Source organism: Octopus bimaculoides, chromosome 1 (assembly GCF_046866305.1).
Source record: "Octopus bimaculoides isolate indiv1 chromosome 1, ASM4686630v1, whole genome shotgun sequence".
In the NCBI taxonomy this organism is placed as follows: Eukaryota; Metazoa; Mollusca; class Cephalopoda; order Octopoda; family Octopodidae; genus Octopus; species Octopus bimaculoides.
Window position 1 is genome coordinate 41,224,197 of NC_142928.1, and position 20,335 is coordinate 41,244,531.

The 20,335-nt window shown below is 36.7% G+C and overlaps 1 protein-coding gene across 2 annotated transcripts in view; it reads right to left on the minus strand.

Moving 5' to 3' along the window:
• Positions 1-20,335, minus strand: part of LOC106878930 (uncharacterized) — a 41,486-nt gene that overhangs the window by 19,310 nt on the left and 1,841 nt on the right. Inside the window, exon 2 of one of the 2 annotated variants that reach the window (XM_014928293.3) lies at positions 6,764-6,966. The exons of the other annotated variant lie outside the window; for it this stretch is intronic. Coding sequence (XP_014783779.2) covers positions 6,764-6,944 — 181 coding nt within the window. The 5' untranslated portion in view covers positions 6,945-6,966. The remainder of the gene's footprint in view (positions 1-6,763; positions 6,967-20,335) is intronic. 2 annotated transcript variants of the gene reach the window in all.

A 20,335-nucleotide genomic window follows, 5' to 3' on the forward strand; every position in this document is an offset into this window, starting at 1 on the left:
GCAATTAAACTGAGAACATAATAAAGTCAGAAGAAATGCCACTAAGCATTTTGTCCAATATGGTAACAATTCTGCCAGGACACCACCTTAATTAGAAATAATAATAAATAGGTTAAATAACTATGAAAAGTTTAAGACTGGAAAGATTTAGCATATATTTGTGGGTTAAATTCCCATGCAGATATTGCTTCAACCAACTGTTCCCTCTATAATTTAAGGCTTTGGACTGTGATGGAAATCAACATTAATCACAATCTTCTCCTGTGAATAGAGCAATCAGCAACAAAATCTTGTAGTTCAGTACTATTTTATTTTAGTTTAATATGCTATTAAAAAAAAACAAAAAAAAAACAAGAAACACTTAACTGTGTTCATCAATAATAATGTTCAAATTCTGTCTGTGTGAATAGATCAATAAGATACTTGATTTAAAACAAGAGTCAACATATGCTTATGTAGAGACGCACATGCACTAACAAAAACATGCTTCTAATAAATGTGTGTGCTTATATATATACATACATATATATATATACACACACACATATATACACACACACACACACACGTTTGTGTGAATGTTTACATTCTCTACAAATAGTGAATTCTGTTGACAATTCCTTTTTAACAAATTAGTACACTAGCTCTGCCTTTTTGAAAAAGTATTAAAAAAATTCTTTGCTTGAAAAACTAGTCACAAGAAGGGTTTCCAACTGCAATTTAAGGCTTTGAACTGTGATGGAAATTAACATTAATCACACAATCTTCTCCTGTAAATAGAGCGATCAGCAACAAAATCTTATAGTTCAGTACTATTTTGTTTTAGTTTAATATGCTATTAAAAAAAAAAAAAAAAAAAATCAGAAACACTTAACTGTGTTCATCAATATAATGTTCAAATTCTGTGCCTGTGTGTATTTTTCTACCCATGCTGCACAGAAAAACATGCAAAATTAATGACTGTATGCATGTATGTATAGATGTCTGAGGACATTATCCTCATGACCCTCCCATGACTAGTGAGTAAAGATGGGTGAATGGGTATTTATGTATATATAATAATGAAAAAGATGGCACAGAAGGACAAAGAAATTTACAAGAAAACAGAACTGCATAAACAAATGCAAACATGCTCCAGCCCTGTCAGTTATTGACCAAATATCATAATTTCAACTCTTTCCAACAAAATTCTGCAATTTGAGTGTACCAGCTGGGGGTATTAAACAAGTGGACATGAAGAAAAAAAGGACAGCAACAGAAGATACAGTATTTTGACCAAATGATAAATTAAGAGGAGTTCTGATAATTTTAGCATCCACTTTCCTGCTGGCATGGGTTAGACGGTCTGGCCATAACTGGTAAGCCAGAGAGCTGTACCAAGTACCAGTCTGATCTGGCTTGGTTTCTAACGCCAACCACTCCAATAGTGTAAGGGGTGCGTTTATGTGTCACTGGCATTGGCTATGACAGCAATGAGTCTTCTCAAGCACAGCAAATTGCCAAAGGTCTTGATCATTTATCGCCTCTGTGAGACCCAACATTTGAGGATCATGTTTCAACCATCATGTCCCTTGTCTTACTGGGTCTGCTTCTTCCACAGGCTCCCTTCACAGTCAGAGGCAGGTAAAAAATACAAAATATGTACACGTGTATCAATAAAACATATATGCAAACATGTAAATACACATGTATGTATGTGTGTGTGTGTGTATATATATATATATATATATATATATATATATATATATATACACATACACACATATATAATATACTAGCAGAGCCACCCGGCATTGCCCGGGAATGAAATTGTTGCTTATTGGTACTTGGAAACTTTTACGATAATTAAAATGGGGATTAAATGAAAAAAATTCACACAGCAAATATACCACGTTATTGTTTCACTGTTACAGACACAGATATACATTGACGCATGTCAGTCGAAAAGTGAAAGTGTAATAGTAATACTTACTTTAACACTTAATGGTTTTACACTTTTGTATATGACATGTACATACTATTCATGTAAGTGCTTCTTCATATACTATATGTTTTCTGTCTTGCCATGTTTATCACTGAGAATGTAGAGGTTCTTTTCATCTCCAACTCTAGAACATCCAACATACAGCTGACCATGTGAGAAGCAAGGTTGATGAAGGTTAAGTTCCACTACCTTTAGAGATTGACCTTGTGCTTTGTTGATAGACATTGCAAAGCTAAGTTTGACCGGAAACTGCAGTCTCTTGAACTGAAAGGGGAGATCATTTGAAATGAGAGGTATCCTTGGAATGAAGACATTCTCACCCATCATGTTGCCTGTAATTATTGTTGCTTCCAACACATGGAGCATGGCTGTTTTAACAACCAACCTTGTTTCATTGCAGAGTCTGGGTGCATCAAGGTTTCTTAATAGCATTATGGGAGCACCTATTTTCACGATCAGAATGTGTGGTGGAAATCCTGGTGGCTGAAGTGAATTGAGGAACTCCACTGGGTAATGTGTTGCCTGTTGTTGATCAGGGACAGAGTTAATTGATCTGTATGAACATTCAGGTCCTGGAAGCTGAGTTAACAAATTTAAATTCAGCTTGTCTACAGAATCATTCCTTGGTGCCAGAATTGTTTTTTCACATAGCCACTTGTGACTTTTGTAGTTTGTGGCAATGTTTGGAAACACCTTGCTCTTTAGTTCTTCAAGGGAGGCAGTCATATTGCCACATGGGAGATGATGCAGATTATCTTCTGGATCTTGTGGAAGTTTTCCATTTCCAATGTCAAGTAACTTGTTGGAGAACTGTGCGGCTAACGGGTCACCATGAATGTGAACCCTCATGTTGGTTGTCAGAGTAAGCTGCTTGACATGTTGCCAGATATATGAGGACTTGATGCAAGCTCTCAGCTCATCCACCCTGGTTCCTCTGGGAACGACAGGCAGTGTTTGCCTGAAGTCACCAGCCATGAGGAGGGTGACACCACCCATGATCTTCTTATTGTTTCTGAAGTCTTGTAGTGTTCTATCAAGCGCTTCAAAGGCTGCCTTATGGGACATTGTTGCCTCATCCCAGACAATGAGTTTGGCATCTGTAAGGAGTTTTGCTAACGCTGTATTCTTTGTTATGTTGCATAAAGGAGATTCATTTTGGATGAGGTTCAGAGGCAGCTTGAATGTTGAATGGGCTGTTCTTCCACCTGTTAGGAGTGTGGCTGCAATTCCAGAGGATGCAACAGCCAGAGCAATCTTCTTCTTCTGTCTCACCTTGGCAAGGAGCAGGTTGATCAATAATGTCTTTCCTGTGCCTCCAGGAGCATCTAAGAAGAAAACCCCACCAGTGTTATTGTCCACAGATGTAAGAACTTGCCAGTATACCTCCTTTTGATCCTGTACCAGAATTGGTTCCTTTTCATTGACAACTGCTTGCAAACTTTCCATGTTGTATGATGTTTCCCTGATTAGCTCTTGTGCTAATCTGTGTTGAACATCTCTGACAGGAGGAGCTGGAAGACCATAGATTTCAAGTTTGTTTCCACCCAGTGATTGAACCTTGTCGTCTATTAATCTTAATGTCTCATTGAAGATGTCTTCAGAAAGCAGTATCGAAGGTACCAGAAAAAAAAAAAAACCTCAGCAACAGGGAAACACAAAACCGTACTTCTGTTAGTAAATGATGAAATTACTTACATCAGTAAATGTGAACTTGTTAGCGAATGAAAACGTAAACTTTTATTGAGAACAGTAACGATTGAAGTTGAAGTGAGGTTGAAGCGAAATTTGTCACTCAGTGAACCAAAGAGCCAGTATCGAAGGTACCCGAAAAAAAAAAAAAAACCTCAGCAACAGGAAAACACAAAACCGTACGTCTGTTAGTAAATGATGAAATTACTTACATCAGTAAATGTGAACTTGTTAGCGAATGAAAACGTAAACTTTTATTGAGAACAGTAACGATTGAAGTTAAAGTGATGTTGAATCGAAATTTGTCACTCAGTGGACGAAACAGCAACACAAAACCGTACTTCTGTTAGTAAATGATGAAATTACTTACATCAGTAAATGTGAGTAAACTTTTAGTGCGAACAGTAACGATTGAAGTTAAAGTGAAGAAAAAACTATGGCTACCGGAAGTTGACATTGAGGAACCTTTTTAAAGAAGTGAATCTTCAATATAAAGCAATATTATTTATTTTTAATTAAAAAAATCAAATGAAGAGCCTAAGATTTATCCGAGGTCAAATTATTCACACATCACAAGTATGGAAGCATTTGGTGAAGTCGATTTCACGTGAAAAGCGATTACACACACATCTCTGTTTTATATATAGTATAGATATACGGAGCCGCAAATGCAAAATATAAGTTAGTCCTAGAGCGTACAATGTTCCTGAAGGTCGGCAATGGTCTTCCTCAGTCACGAGTGGACGGCCATCATATATATCATCATCATCATCATCGTTTAACGTCCGCTTTCCATGCTAGCATGGGTTGGACGATTTGACTGAGGACTGGTGAAACCGGATGGCAACACCAGCCTCCAATCTGATTTGGCAGAGTTTCTACAGCTGGATGCCCTTCCTAACGCCAACCACTCAGAGAGTATATATATATACATATATATATACATATATATATATATACATATATATATATATATACATATATATATATACATATATATATATACATATATATATATATATATATATATATATAATTGTAAAAGTTTGTTATAGGTATAAAAATACTATAAACAATTATAAAAATGGAGAAAAGATGTTAAAAAATCAAAATTAAATTTAATAAGTACATATGTGCACACAGGTGTGTGTGTGTGTGTATATATCTACATACATATAAACCCACACATATGCATGCATGTGGGATGTGCAATGTGTGTATCATCATTTTTACATTTATTTTCCTTTCCTTGCTGACATTAGTTGAAAGACATTGCCTGTGTCACTATTCTACGGAGATGCCCTTTCTAATAAAGTCCGTTACTCTGTACTTTGCACATTGAAGCATCACAAGACAAAAGCATGTCATTACAAAAGCAAATGAAAAACAGGTGATCAACGCAGGCACATATGCACACATACCACACATTTATATATACACACACACACACACACACACACACATATAAAATACAAAAATGGGACAAGAACGCAAAACATCCAGACAGTTAGGTGATACAAAAAGGATCAACAAAAATCCAGATAGACGATACAAAGAAAACAAGGACGGGTCATTCGGAGTTTTCTTTCCTCAGTCGAGTTCCACATTATCTTTGCAATTTCGGCTGTCCAGTTAAGGTGAAGTGTTTTAGACTACTTGGCCATTCTGACATCTTCATAAAAACCACCCTGTACACTCTGTGGAGTGGCTGGCATTAGGACAGGCATCCAGCTGTAGAAACCATGCTATAACAGACAATGGCGCCTGATGCAACCCCTTACCAGTTCTGATCAAACCATCTAATGCATGCCAGCATGGAAAACCAGATGGATGATGATGATGAATCAGGGGAACAATATATGGCCCTCTAAATATATGAACTCATATATAAATGAACTTATGTCTATATGTATTAAGTCTCAAAGAAATTAGGCTTATGAGCACCTTTTCAGTAGTCAGATATAACGATTGAACCAACTAATTTCAACGTAATTTAATATATTATGATTTGCTCACATCCCCTTCTCACAGAACTGACTATAGAAGGTGAAAGATACTTATCAATATGTAAACAAGTATGTTCCTTGCAACTAACTCATTTATATAATGATACCAAGTTGAATGCTAGTCAATTATTAAGTCAGCAATCATCATCGTTTAATGTCCGCTTTCCATGCTGGCATGGGTTGGACGGTTTGACTGAGGACTGGCAAGCCAGATAGTTGCACCAGGCTCCAATCTGATCTGGCAGAGTTTCCATAGCTGGATGCCCTTCCTAACGCCAACCACTCTGAGAGTGTAGTGAGTGCTTTTATGTGCCACCGGCACGAGGGCCAGTCAGGCAGTACTGGCAACAGCCACACTCAAATGGTGTTTTTACGTGCCACCTGCACAGGAGCCAGTCCAGCGGCACTGGCAACGACCTCACTCGAATGTTGTTTTTCACGTGCCAGTAAGGCGACGCTGATAACAATCAGGCTCAAATGGTGTGTTTTGTATATTTTCCAATTATATGATGCATTATTTTGGGCTTACTTTTTTTCATTACAGCTCTTATCTAGAAACAGTCTAATGCGATAATTTTGTCAATGAAGACAACTAGCAATTTAGTTTTGATATCAAATAAGTGACAGCTTTCATTGATCTCCAAATGTTCCAAGTGTTCAAAACTCAACACTAAATATTAAATTTCTCTATTGTCACCATTTAAAATGACGAGATTTTCCTGCTCTGCAACATCCATTAACAGCTAGGCGACTTAAGTAAATAGACAAAATACTTTACAAATCAGTCTTGTTAACTGGTTGACCAGTACTCTAACAAGCCATCTATTCAAATTTTGAACTATCCCTTTCTCATACATACATGCACACATATGCATGCATGCAGGCGCACAAAATTACCATGTATAATCTTGTGAAATATATTTGATAGTTGGCTGACTTCCAGGTTAAAAAGAAAAAGATAAATTTATATACTTGGTATACTGCCAACTCAGCAAAATAAATACTGAGTTCTAAAATATTTAACAAAATTTCAATAAAATATCTTTTTTAAACTTTTTCATTCCAATGAAATAAATCTAAATACCTTTAGCTTCTTTAATAATATCCATTAATAAATCATCTGACTTTTTTTTAAACTTCTTATTGCTTTTTAAATTGGTAATATGCATTCTCAAATTGCTATTTGTATTCGGGTAATTCTGATGTTGTCCAAGAGACATCTTTGGCGTTTGAAATCCTCTTTGAAACATTTTCGCCTTATACATTCTTACACAATTGTAAGTTTGCCTGAAAAAACAATCAGTAAATTTTTATTTCCCCCTTTATTAGTACCCTCATAGATCAAAGTCCGTCATACTATTCACAAAAGCATGGTAAAGCTATATAAACTGCCCCCGCTCAAGTTCGTAAAAAGTAGCCTTTACATACTACCAAATTAATTCCTTTCTGTTATATTTCTGTTAAATACACAGCCTTTGTTTAAATTAATTTTGAAAATAATGAAGTATTTTGTAAAATAAGTGTGTCATCATTAAGCGGGTGGTTTGAAAATAGATATGAAAGTCGTTTTCTAACGGTTTGGTATCAAGAATATTCATTAAAGAAAAGTGTATGGATAATGGATATATCCCTTAAAACACACATGATTTTATTTAAATAATAGTGTTACATCTCATAGCCGGACTGGCTCCTGTGCAGGTGGCATGTAAAATACACCATTTTGAGCATGGCCGTTGCCAGTACCGCCTGACTGGCCTTCGTGCTGGTGGCATGCAAAAGCACCCACTACACTCTCAGAGTGGTTGGCGTTGCATCCAGCTGTAGAAACTCTGCCAAATCAGATTGGAGCCTGGTGTAGTCATCTGGTTCACCAGTCCTCAGTCAAATCGTCCAACCCATGCTAGCATGGAAAGCAGACGTTGAACGATGAATCAAAACCACTTAAAATATTTTCTTGCGATTTCTAATTCAAGTTGCTTTTGTTGTTAAAATATTGCTACATTTTACAATTTGGCTTTTACTCCCCAAGGAAAAAAAAAACAAGTCTGTTGAAATTCTTAAATAATTCAACAACATATACTGCAATGAAACATTTATTTCTATATTGCTAGTGCTAAGAAATTGACTTCCTTTGTCATCAAAACAACCTCTGGTAAAATTATCAATGTTGCACAAAGATTCCTTTGCTTTGTGGAGAAAAGCATTAAAAAGAAATACCATATATACTCGAGTAATAGTCAATCTCATGTAAAAGTCGACTTCCTATTTTTGGCCAAAAATGTGGGAATTTTCCATAGACCCCATATAAAAGTTGGCCCTAATATTTCACAAACAACAGGATAACATTTGTGGGTCAAGGTACTCTATCCTGCATGTAGAAATAACACTGTTACAAAATTGTGTGGCTACCTTACTAGCCTGCTCTATAGGTGGAATGCTTATATAACACCATTTAATAACAAGTACTACACATCTGTTGATGGGTGCTACATCACCATTACTAAAATGTATGCACAGGATATGCTGCAAGCCTGCATACATCTACAAGTACAATAAACACATGCATTATACACGCATTGTTTATATGGTGAGAAACATGCTTCACAGACAGCATTATTGGCAAACACCACTGTCTGAATTCACGCAAAGGTATGACTTTGCTAAGTCAAAAAACATTCAATTAATCGCTAGATCAGTGGTTCCCATGCAACCTTTATATTTTATTAGGATGTGTGTTTTGAATTGGTAATATTACTAATTCGTTGTGTTTATGTTTTTATTTGTTTAGAGAACGGTTAGGCTTCTGCTGCTGATATGGTAGATTCTAGCTTGGATTTTAGCCCCTCAAAAATAGTATCCATGTAATAGTCAATCCCATAAATTTGACCTTAAAAATGGTCTAAAAAAAAAAAAAATTTGACTTTTACACAAGTATATTCGGTAACAGACTCAAGAAATACAAGCATCCAGATTATACTTTCTTTTACATACATATAATCACATTTGTACAAACATTTTTGAAAATGTTTGCATATTTATAAACATACAATTTTATGATCCCCCCCCCCAAATTTTATCTTATCACCACTGCTCTCTCTAAAATAAAGACGAAAAGATAGATACATATAACTGCACATACATCAGCAATCATATTACTAACCCACTTCAAAAGCTGAAGCAACACAACCAAGTTAAAGACACCAATCTTGAGACAAAATGGGCCTATAACTCAAAAAATAAAATTCTCATAGTTCAGCATCATCATTTAATGTCCACTCTCCATGCTAGCATGGGGAGGACAATTTGACAGGGAACCAGTGAGCTGCAGGGCTGCATCAAGCTCCAATGTCATCTTTGTCTCAAGTTTCTATGGCAGGATGCCCTTCCTAATGCCAACCACATTACAGAGTGTATTGGGTGCTTCTTCCATGACACTGGCACTAGTAAGGTTGCCATATAACTTGCAAGACAGAAAAGAACAGAGAAAAAGCTCCCACTTCTAAGAGGAAGTATTTGGGAGGGGAAGGTAGAGGTGAGTGGCAGTATGCTAGGAGTTGAAAGGCTAAAATATGATAGAGAGAAAAACACAGGTGTCTTACTATAGAGGAGATACAAGGCTGAAGGAAATAAGAAGGAAGTGACCAGATGCTAGAGCAAACTCTCAAAGAACAAGAAGGTGAGCATAAGAGAGGACACATATGGTAGGTCATCGGAGGGGATGAGAGAATGAATCCTTTCGTAAGAGTTGTGAGGGGGACAAAACAAGTGGAGAGATAATATATTCACTAAACATCAGAAACAAACCAAAATTTAGCTTGGAGACACAAGCCTTGAACAAAAACTTACAGCTGAAAGGCTAAATACATATCAATGAACGATAAATGAAGAAAAAAAAAAAACCTAAATTTGTATGTGGTACCTTCAACATAACAATTCTTATTAAAACCAGTCATTAGGTAAAGAAGTAAATAAGTTGGAAGCTACTAAAAATCTATAAGAAGAATAAAAGATATGTTATCTTTCAATATCTGTACAGAAAAGGCATTAACAAACTCTACTCTTCTCATTAAAAAAAAGGGCCAAACCAGTCAAACTGAAAACCAGTATAGTCACAACTGTTTAACACCTAATTAAAACATTATATCCCACTAAAAAATGAAAACAAACTACTAAAATTTGCAGCAAACTATTAAAAAAGGCATCCTACATGTCAGTATTGTTTTGACTCCTCTTTTAAACCCATTACATACTTATGCATAAAACATATCTTAAATCAAGATACATTTCTCACTGTCTTCTCTGGATGTCCTGAAGCTGAATAGAACTAGTATTAATCATATCAAAAGCAACTAGATCTCATTACCTAATAATCCATAGGCAATTAAATGAAATTTGATGAGTTCAGCAAAAGCATTTCTGCAGCAGATATGAAAAAATTAAACCTTTTGAAGAAAATGTAAAACTGAATGTTCAACAAACAAGCTGTGCAGTTAGATGGGAACCACAAGTCTCATGGATGAAACAACTGTGTCAGATATGAATGATGGACGCATTTTCAAAAAGTCAAAAAAATGAATATTTCAAGAAATGCCTGATCATCCTAACTCTCTGCTTCAATAGGCATTGTCCTTCTCAATGTAAGAACTTGAAAATTCTTGATTTCAACTAAAAACCAACATCAAGATGTTATAATATATGTTATAGCATACACACACATATATATACACATAATATATACATAATATATATATATATATATATATATATACACACACACACACACAATATATATATTCACACACACGTGGTGTGCAAGAGAGACGATTGCGCTGGTATGGACATGTGGTGAGAATGGATGAGGATAGCTGCGTGAAAAAGTGCCACACCCTAACAGTTGAGGGAACCCGTGGAAGAGGTAGGCCCAGGAAGACCTGGGCTTAGGTGGTGAGGCAAGACCTTCGTACATTGGGCCTCACCGGGGCGATGACTACTGACCGAGACCTTTGGAAATGTGCTGTGCGTGAGAAGACCCGGCAAGCCAAGTAAGATCGTTGCCAGTGCCCCTGGACTGGTTCTTGTGCGGGTGACACATGAGATGCACCATTTTGAGCGTGGCCGTTGCCAGTACTGCCTGACTGGCTCCCGTAGGATTTTCGAGCGAGATCGTTGCCAGTGCCCCTGGACTGGCTTGTGCGGGTGGCACATAAAAGACACCATTTCGAGCGTGGCCGTTTTCGTGTGGGTGACACGTAAAAGCACCCACTACACTCTCTGAGTGGTTGGCATTAGGAAGGGCATCCAGCTGTAGAAACTCTGCCAAATTAGACTGGAGCCTGGTGTTGCCATCCGGTTTCACCAGTCCTCAGACAAATCGTCCAACCCATGCTAGCATGGAAAGCGGACGTTAAACGATGATGATGATGATGATGATGATACACATACATAATATAATACACACACACACATATACATACACTTACTGAACATATATATATGGACAAAGGAATTATCTGAATATAAGCTTACAATATACCATGACAATAATTTTTTTATTTTAGTCGTTTTTCTAGCCAACATTGGCCTAACCCTAACCCCAGTTACTGAATATAGTTCTTAATCCCTCTGTATATTCACATCTGCATACATCCATATACACACACAAATATCTACATCTATAAGTATTTGAAGCCCACAAACACATGAATTTAGTATGGAGATAAACACAGAGAAAACAAAAGTTACGACAAACTGCCCAAACAGAATCAGTACCAACATAAGCATCAGTGGAGATGAGCTTGAACAAGTTCAAAATTTCAAATATCTTGGAATGATAGTGAGTGACCAACATTCCGAGCCTGAAGTGATATCCCACATTGCTAAAACAACAGCAGCAATAAGCAAATTCAGAACACTATGAAAAGACAGAAATATCTCACTGAACTCCAAAATAAGGCTAATGAGATCACTAGTGAGCTCAATATTCCTGTATGCCTATGCGACATGGACACTGACAGCAGAAATCAAAAGAAAAATCTAGGCTACAGAGATGAAATATTTCAGGAGACTTTAGGGAATATCATATAGAAATCATGTCACAAATGAGGAAGTAAAAAGAATAAGGCAGACAATAGGGCCCTATGAGGAACTTACCACAGTAAAGAAATGTAAGCTCAAGTGGTTTGGGCATGTCACCCACTCATCAATCCTTCAGGAGACAGTCAAAAGTGGCAGACAGAGAAAGAGGTGGAAAAACAACATCTGTGAGTGGACAGGCCTAAAGATGGGAGATGCAGTGCAAGAGGCAGACAACAAAGACAGGTGGAGGGATCTGGTTGCAAAATCATCAGTGGTGCCCCCATGGTCAGCCAGACTAAGGGATATGTAAAGTAATGTAATACAGGCAAGTGTATTTGACTAAATATGTGCACACACATTAAGGCAGATATATATAAAATGTATAATAAATATACATTGTCAGAGAGAAAACATTAAGAAAAAATGTTGATAGATTACACACACATGAGTATCATTTTCATCACAATATATTCACTTTCCATGCTGGCACAAGTTGGCTGGATTATCAGCCAGTTTTTATTTGGATTAACTACTCTGCAAGATGGGGCAAGGAACCATGTTTCATTTTAGCTTGGTTTCTATGGTTAGATGTCTTTTCTGAAACCAATCACTTTATAAAGTGTACATCGGTGCATTTTATCATGGCAGCTACATAAAAGAGACTGTCATACCCTTGACACAACAAGGCTAAAAAGTACTTTCAACATTACTATTTCTCTGCTCATTTAGTACTAACACTAGTGAGGTTGACTTGTCCCCTACAAAACAAAAGGATTCTTAATGTTGAATGTTGTCAGTTTGTTATGGTAAACATGGTCATCAGAATGAGTAGAAACGAAAGCAATTGCAGCAGATGAGCTGTTAAATGGAAGATGATATGAATGTGTGTGTGTGTAAAATTCAGTGAAAACCATTAACTGTATGAGCACCTCTGAGACTTAGTGATTTGATAACACTTATCCATGATTATAGTAAACTATTTCTAGTGTTTGTTGTCAGTCAGTCTGTTAGGACAACTAACCAAGAAACATCACTTTTGCTTGCCTGAGCTTGGTAAATGAACCAGCTGGTCTGCATTATCTTCCTTTATCATGAGTAGACAGCCATTATATACACATTACACACATATACATATGTATATGTGTGTGCAGATGTATGTATATGTGTACCGAGTTACAACACCCAAACTGGCTTCCATTTTACAATTCTAGATGTCAATACTATCCTTCACCACATCCTAAATTCAATCTGGGCTGCATTCAAAAAACATCAATACCATATATACATATTAGAAACCCAAAATTTCAGCATGAAAGATGGCAGCAGTCCACCTTATCAGGAAAGAATAATGGGATTCTAAACATGAACACAGATCCATAGAACAGAGGATAATAGAAGGTGCAACAGTTTCCATATCATGCAGGTGACTAAAATGAAAGCATTACTAACCAATGCAGATAGTAGAGTGGTTTGACAATATGTGTATTGAAACAGAAGCCCCACACATCAGATTACTGATGATCCCAGAAGAGTGCAGGACTTACTGCCTAATGCTATGTTACCATTTTTACTGTTGAAAATCCAAATGTACCATCTTCACCCTTAAATTCCATAACATCTCCAGCAAGGCTATCTCAAGTATAAGTATAATACTTCCACTTTTCTTGATGGTGTTACTTATCTGCTTCTCAAATGTGGTGAGCTCTTTCTACTGCACCAATACTTGCTATTCTTCCAATTCTGCTTTATTATCAGCATTATTCCTCTGTTCAAAAAGGGCAATTACACATCACCTGTCAATACCTGTCTAGTTAATCTCAGTAGCCATTTTGCTAAATTAATGAACTTCTGGAACCCTAACATCATTCAAGCCTCACAATTTAGCAACCAACTCATCAAATTTCTTGCAGACAGCCAATCACAGATGATGGATAATGCATGGATGTTAGCTACCTCTCTTTCTCTCTCTCTGAGAAACAAAAGTGATTTTCTCATATTCTGGGAATTGGCAGAATAGCCATATTCAGTGGGCTTCCAGATGAGATACGTATTTGGCCATGAGTAATGTACAGATCCATTGGTTTTCTATCATAAATTCAGTTGTCTTCTTATCAGGTAAGTACATAACAATTATTCAACACATTTAAACTGTTGAGTATTTTAATAAAACTAGTGATTATTGCCACCTTACTTTTAGCTGCAAAGCATGCAAATAACTCAATGGTTTGTGTTCAAACTATCCTAAAGGTTTCACATCACATTATTACTTTTCATCTATTACATTGACTTGTTTAAATCTAAGAAATTAAGACCCTTTTCTTTCTTGCTACTAAATATCCTGTAAGTTTGGCATAGATCATATTTAATTTTTATCAAATACTTTATTGGTCACAACATAATATGCCTCCTTCCCCATGTCTGAAAAATAATTTAACCCTTTAGCATTCAAACAGACCATATCAGGCCAAAATATTTCACCTGTTTTATGTTCAAACTGGCCAGATTTGGCCTCTCACACCTTAAATTATAATATAATGCATGATTAATTCAAAACAATATAAACAAACATTACATTTGACAGACTAATCTGAATACTAAAGGGTGAAACGTAGTGTTATATAGTTATGTTTCATATTTAATGTATATACACCATTGTTAGGCTTGTTACTGCTGTATTTGTCCTGAGATAACATCACTTATGGGATGTACTGCATTAAAAATACAATAGTGTTATATATAATTTTGACTGCAGATGTTGGTATTATGCTATCATAAGCAAATATTATATAAAGATCTTTTTTCTTTACTAGTTTATATCCATTTTCCATAACTTAATATATTAGTAAAATCAAAATTGCTGACGTGGCCAATGACAGTACCACCTGATTGGCACTTGTGCCAGTGGAACATTAAAAGCACCATCCGAGTGTGATCGTTGCCAGGGCCACTGACTGGCACGTAAAAAGCACCATTTGAGCATGATCGTTGCCAGCGTCACCTTACTGGCACATGTGCCAGTGGTACATGAAAAACAACATTCGAGTGTAGTTGTTGCCAGTGCCGCCGGACTGGCTCCTGTGCAGGTGGCACGTAAAAAACACCTTTTGAGTATGGTCGTTACCAGTACCACCGGATTGGCCCTCATGCCGGTGGCACGTAGAAGCACCCACTACACTCTCAGAGTGGTTGGCATTAGGAAGGGCATCCAGCTGCAGAAACTTTGCCAGACCAGACTGGAACCTGGTGCAGCCTTCTGGCTCGCCAGTCCTCAGTCAAACCGTCCAACACGTGTCAGCATGGAAAGTGGACGTATGATCAACATCATCATCATCATCATCATCGTTTAACGTCCGCTTTCCATGCTAGCATGGGTTGGACGATTTGACTGAGGACTGGTGAAACCGGATGGCAACACCAGGCTCCAGTCTGATTTGGCAGAGTTTCTACAGCTGGATGCCCTTCCTAACGCCAACCACTCGATGATATATATATATGTGTGTGTGTGTGTGTGTGTGTGTGTGTGTGTGTGTGTGTGTGTGTGTGTGTGTGTGTGTGTGTGTGTGTGTGTGTGTGTGTATAAACACACACAAAATGTTTGTTTTGTTTAATACCACAAATAAAATGACATTTTTATATTGCAAAACTAAAGTGGATTAATGAATTAGCAGCAAAAGACTTTCATTGTTACACATCACACTATTGCCATTGTGCCTGCCTGTCGCTTTTGTGAAGATTTTTTTTTTTTTCATAACACACATACATAGTTCTGTTAACAGTACTAAAGAAAATTACATTTATTTGCAACTGACAATAAAGCAATGGCAAATGAGAGACAGACACAGAAAGAAAGAATATGGGTGTTCAACCTGCAAGAAACTGTAAACAAATCTCAACCTACCATCTTAAAGAACACAAAGGATAACAATAAAAATACTCAAAAATATGGTGAAAGCTCAATAAACATAGACACATTACATATACTAACACACACAATGTATGATAAGCATACACACACACACAAACATATATACACACATACACAAACATATATATATACATACATACACAAACACATTTTCACATACTGGACCAGTAACCACACAGGAACTGTTACGCAGTCTCTTCTCCCTTTGTTGCATCTATTTCACTAACACATCTCTCTCTCTCTCTCTCTCTCTCTCTCTCTCTCTCTCTCTCTATATATATATATATATATATATATATATATATATATATATATATATAGATATATATAGATATATATATGAGATTGCTTTGTGTCATGTGTGCATGTTTGTGTACATCAATAGATACACGTATGGATCTATGTAAAAAGAATGCATATGATAAAATAAAATTTTTAAAAAATGATGAACTGGCTGTTAATTCAGATCAAAGCATAATTATAACCATAAATGTGTTTATATTCACTTCTGTATAGCTAATAAATAAATGCTTTGATGTTAACAACTGCTTATCCATCTATTTTATTATACTTTCATTACCTTGATCAGTACATTAGCCGAAGTTAAATCTTGTTTGTCTGGATTCCATCTACCAAAACACCTGGTCACATTATTGAAAAACCCTCCCATTATATCTGCCCCCAGCACTTTGCAAGGATATGTATCACTGAAGTCTTAAAAAACAGCAACAGTTATGTGCCAATTGACAACCTGTCCACCTCTTGATCACATAATACCAAATGTATACAGGGAAGCTTTTAAAAAGGTGCTAGAAATAGCAGCCAAATTTTCTTCAAACTATTTTCTACTGTTTTGAAAATGGTCATTTTAGATGAAGTACTTATGAAAATAAGATGACTATCAGAGCTTGAATGCTTCTGGTCATAGGTCTGCTTAATCAGGGTCATTTTGGAGATAAATAACAGCCAATTACTAATGTCATAAATTTGTTTGGTCAAGGGTGGCCAAAGTTACCGAGATCGTAACTAAAATATATGAACATCCCCTTTTCTTCCTCATTTTCAGATGAGGTGCAAGAACCCAGCACATTAAATTTTCTACATTCTTTGCAGTAATAATTTCTTTTTAAATCAAAGTTACTTTCACTTTTGTATAGTTGAAATTGCAATCCTGCCATTTAAAACATTTTGAAGTAAATTGTGGTAATCTTTCATTTTTATGGTAAAATAAAAGTGGAAAATTATAAGCTATCCACGTTAAAAAATTGAAATACTGGAAAAAAAAATTTTTTCAGAACCAATTTCTGTATTTTTAAATATGAAATTCAGAAAAAAGTAAATTTTGGAATATGTTAAAAAGACAAACAAAGGGTGGTCTGCAGAAGATAAAAGCTTTGAAGTGGTAAAACTGTAATCCTCATAGTTGAAAATTTAGAAGTCCAAAGAAATTTTTGGAAAAAAAAATGGGGCAGGCATATTCAACATTTTCACCTGGATAGACATTGCCAAAAAGTGTGTCAAGATTTTCACTTCCTTGCAAAATAATTAAATCGACTCTCAGAAGGAAGACTGAGAGTCAAAGCAGAGATCAGATTAATGAGAACTGAAAATGCGAGGATTGGAACAAATACTGCACGGTATTTGATGCTCTAATAACTTTGCCAGTTGATTGTCCTTAATGTAACTGATAATCATGATATATTACTTTAAAATACTTTTTATAACAGTAGTGCTGAGCAAAACCATTGACTCATTGGTCCCTCCTCTTAAGATACAAGGGAGGATGAGGGACAGTTTTGATGCCCATCTCTGTCAAGTAGGTTATCAGGATGGGATTGTGGATTGGTGCATTGTCCTGGTGCAGGTGCCAAGCTGAATGGAAGAGCTCTGGCCTTTTACAATGAAATCTCTTCGTTAACTCCCTCAAAATACCCACAGAGTACTCTTTGATGACTACCTGGCCAGAAGGAACATAGTGGATGTAGATGATGCCTTTGCTGCCAAAAAAGAGGATCATCATGAGCTTCTCAGTGGATTTGAGTTGCATGGCCTTCTTGGGTCTGAGGAAACCAAGATGCTTCCATTAGGCATCTATCTTTTGGTTTCTGGGCCATAACAGTGGATCCGGCTTTCATCACTGGTCACCAAAGACACAAGTACTCTTGGATTGGAAGTAATGAGCTCAACCTTTACCCTGCTATTACCTACATATCTTTTCTTCTGTTCATCATTGAGCACCCTGGGAACAAACTTTGCACATGTTCAGATCTTCATGAACAATTCTGTGTAGTTGCCACACCAACTTCAAATTGCATGCTTATTTTCTTTATAGATATATGATGGTCTTCATCCAAAAAAATTCTCAACACTGACGTTCTAACATCCCTCTCCTTACCATACCTCTCATCACTTATCTACCATTCTTGAACATCTTGTGCCAGCAAAAACCAGATGCTCAGCTCATACAAGTTTAATACATAAGCAGTCTGAAGCATTTCATAAGTGTCTGCTATGTTTTTGCCCAGTTTAACACCAAATTTTATGGCATAGCATGCTCTCAAACTATCAGTACATCCCAACTACACTCTGTAAATTAGTCAACTGTCAGAAGCAGTGCTTAGTAGGGTGTGTTCAAAGTAGCTGTCTTCTTCAACCTGGAATAAAAAATGTTGACAGGTCAAGTTATTAGATGTATAGTAATGATATACTAAAATTACAATAACCTCAGACAACTACAAGGGTTGGTTGAAAAGGTCATAGGCTAACCAAGATATTCTCAAGGAATGTGATCAAATAAGGTTTATTTTTCAACATAGTCCCCCTTGCAGTCCACACACTTCTTTCATCCTGTTGTTCAAAAAAGTCATTAACAGCAGATATGTCATCATCATCACAATACTGATTCCCAGTCAAATGTTTTTTCATGTTAGGGAACAAATGATAGTCAGATGGCGCCAAATTAAGAGAATAGGGAGCATGATCAACTAGTTCAAAGCCCAGTCATGCACAGCAGCCACTGAAACCAAGGACCAATGTTCTGGAGCATTGTCCTGATGAAATAAGGCCCCTTTCATCAGTTTTCCTGAGCACATGGTCTTGATAGCCTTTCGTTCAGCAAGATGGTACAGAACTCTCCATCAATGGTGTAGCCCTTTTGAAGATAGTCAATAAACACAATGCCATTTGCATCCCAAAAAAACTGAGGCTTGCACATGGAAATGACTGGCCTTTTTGCACATGGAATGACTTTGGCCTTTTTGGAGTAGGTGAAGAGGAGTGTTTCCACTCCATGGATTATCTCCTTGTCTCTGAGCTGAAGTGATGAAGCCAACACTCATCTTGGATAAGGAAACATTCAAGGAAACCAGCTGGATCTGCCTCAAACAATGTCAGATTTTCCAATGATGTGATGACCCTGATGAGCTTTTTATCAGGTGTCAGATGTGACACCCACCAAGCAGAAACTTTCCTCATGCCAAGTTCATTCTCAACTCTCTCATGGGATATACTAATAGTATTAGTTATTTGATTTATAGCCAAACGCCTCTCATCTATCACCATGTGGTGAATACGATTAATGTTTTCCTAGACGGTGGCAGTTGCAGGACGTCCAGACCTTGAATCATCTTCAAGACTCTCTCTTCCCCTCCTAAAAGTCAGCTGCCCACTTTTGCGCTGTTGATAAAGCTAGAACGTCATCCTCTGATGTAGCAACATGTCAGCATGAATGTCCTTGGTGGCTATCCTTCTTTCTGCAGTCACTGGATAATACCACGATGCCAAACTTTGTTCTTTTTCAAGAAGAGTAGCAACTAGTTACTTCTGAAGTCTCCTTTGAACACTCAGATGTCAGTTTACCGAGAAAGAAACAATGAAGGACTGGCATTAATGCATACAAGATTTCACAACACTCCTTCATAGTCGACGTATGAACTATTCAGATCAACCTCGTGTAACCGCGTCTCCTTAAAAACAACCAAAACTTCTGGAATGCATGTGTGAATTCGGTTGCTTGTTCTAAAAGCTGAGCGGCAGCGTGGAATCTCCTTCATAGCGTTTAGTGGGGTGTACTTTTCGTACTGAGCTGAGCCGATGGACAGTTAATTTTCGTTAAACTTGAGATTAAATTTATATAAAGCAAAATAAATTTTGATTTTACATTTTAAAAGTTTCAGTTAATGTTAAAATTGCTATTCAATTTTTCAAACTGATTCCTTTCTAACAATTTTTGGCACTGCTATGTAAAAAATTAGAGCTGGAGTGAACAAATATTATATCAACTAAAAACAGCGGGAAAACAAATTTGCAATATACATAGCACCTCGGTTTTCGAACACCTCTTATCACGAATAAATCGTGCTTTATCTCCTGTCTTTCTCATATTCATTTAATACAGTAGTACCTCGGTTTACGAACGCCTCTGATCACGAATAAATCGTGCTTTTGGTCAGAAGTGTTCGAAAACCGAGATACTACTGTATTCCATAATATTATCTTTACAATCAAGTTATCTATTGAAATATTGAAACGATAGGAAATTATGGTTGCTTCGTCTACAATGAAATTACTTGACTAAGTTTCATATCAAATAAGGATATTCTGGAAAAAAAAAACATTATTCGACACAAATATCACACACAATAAAATGAACTCTGG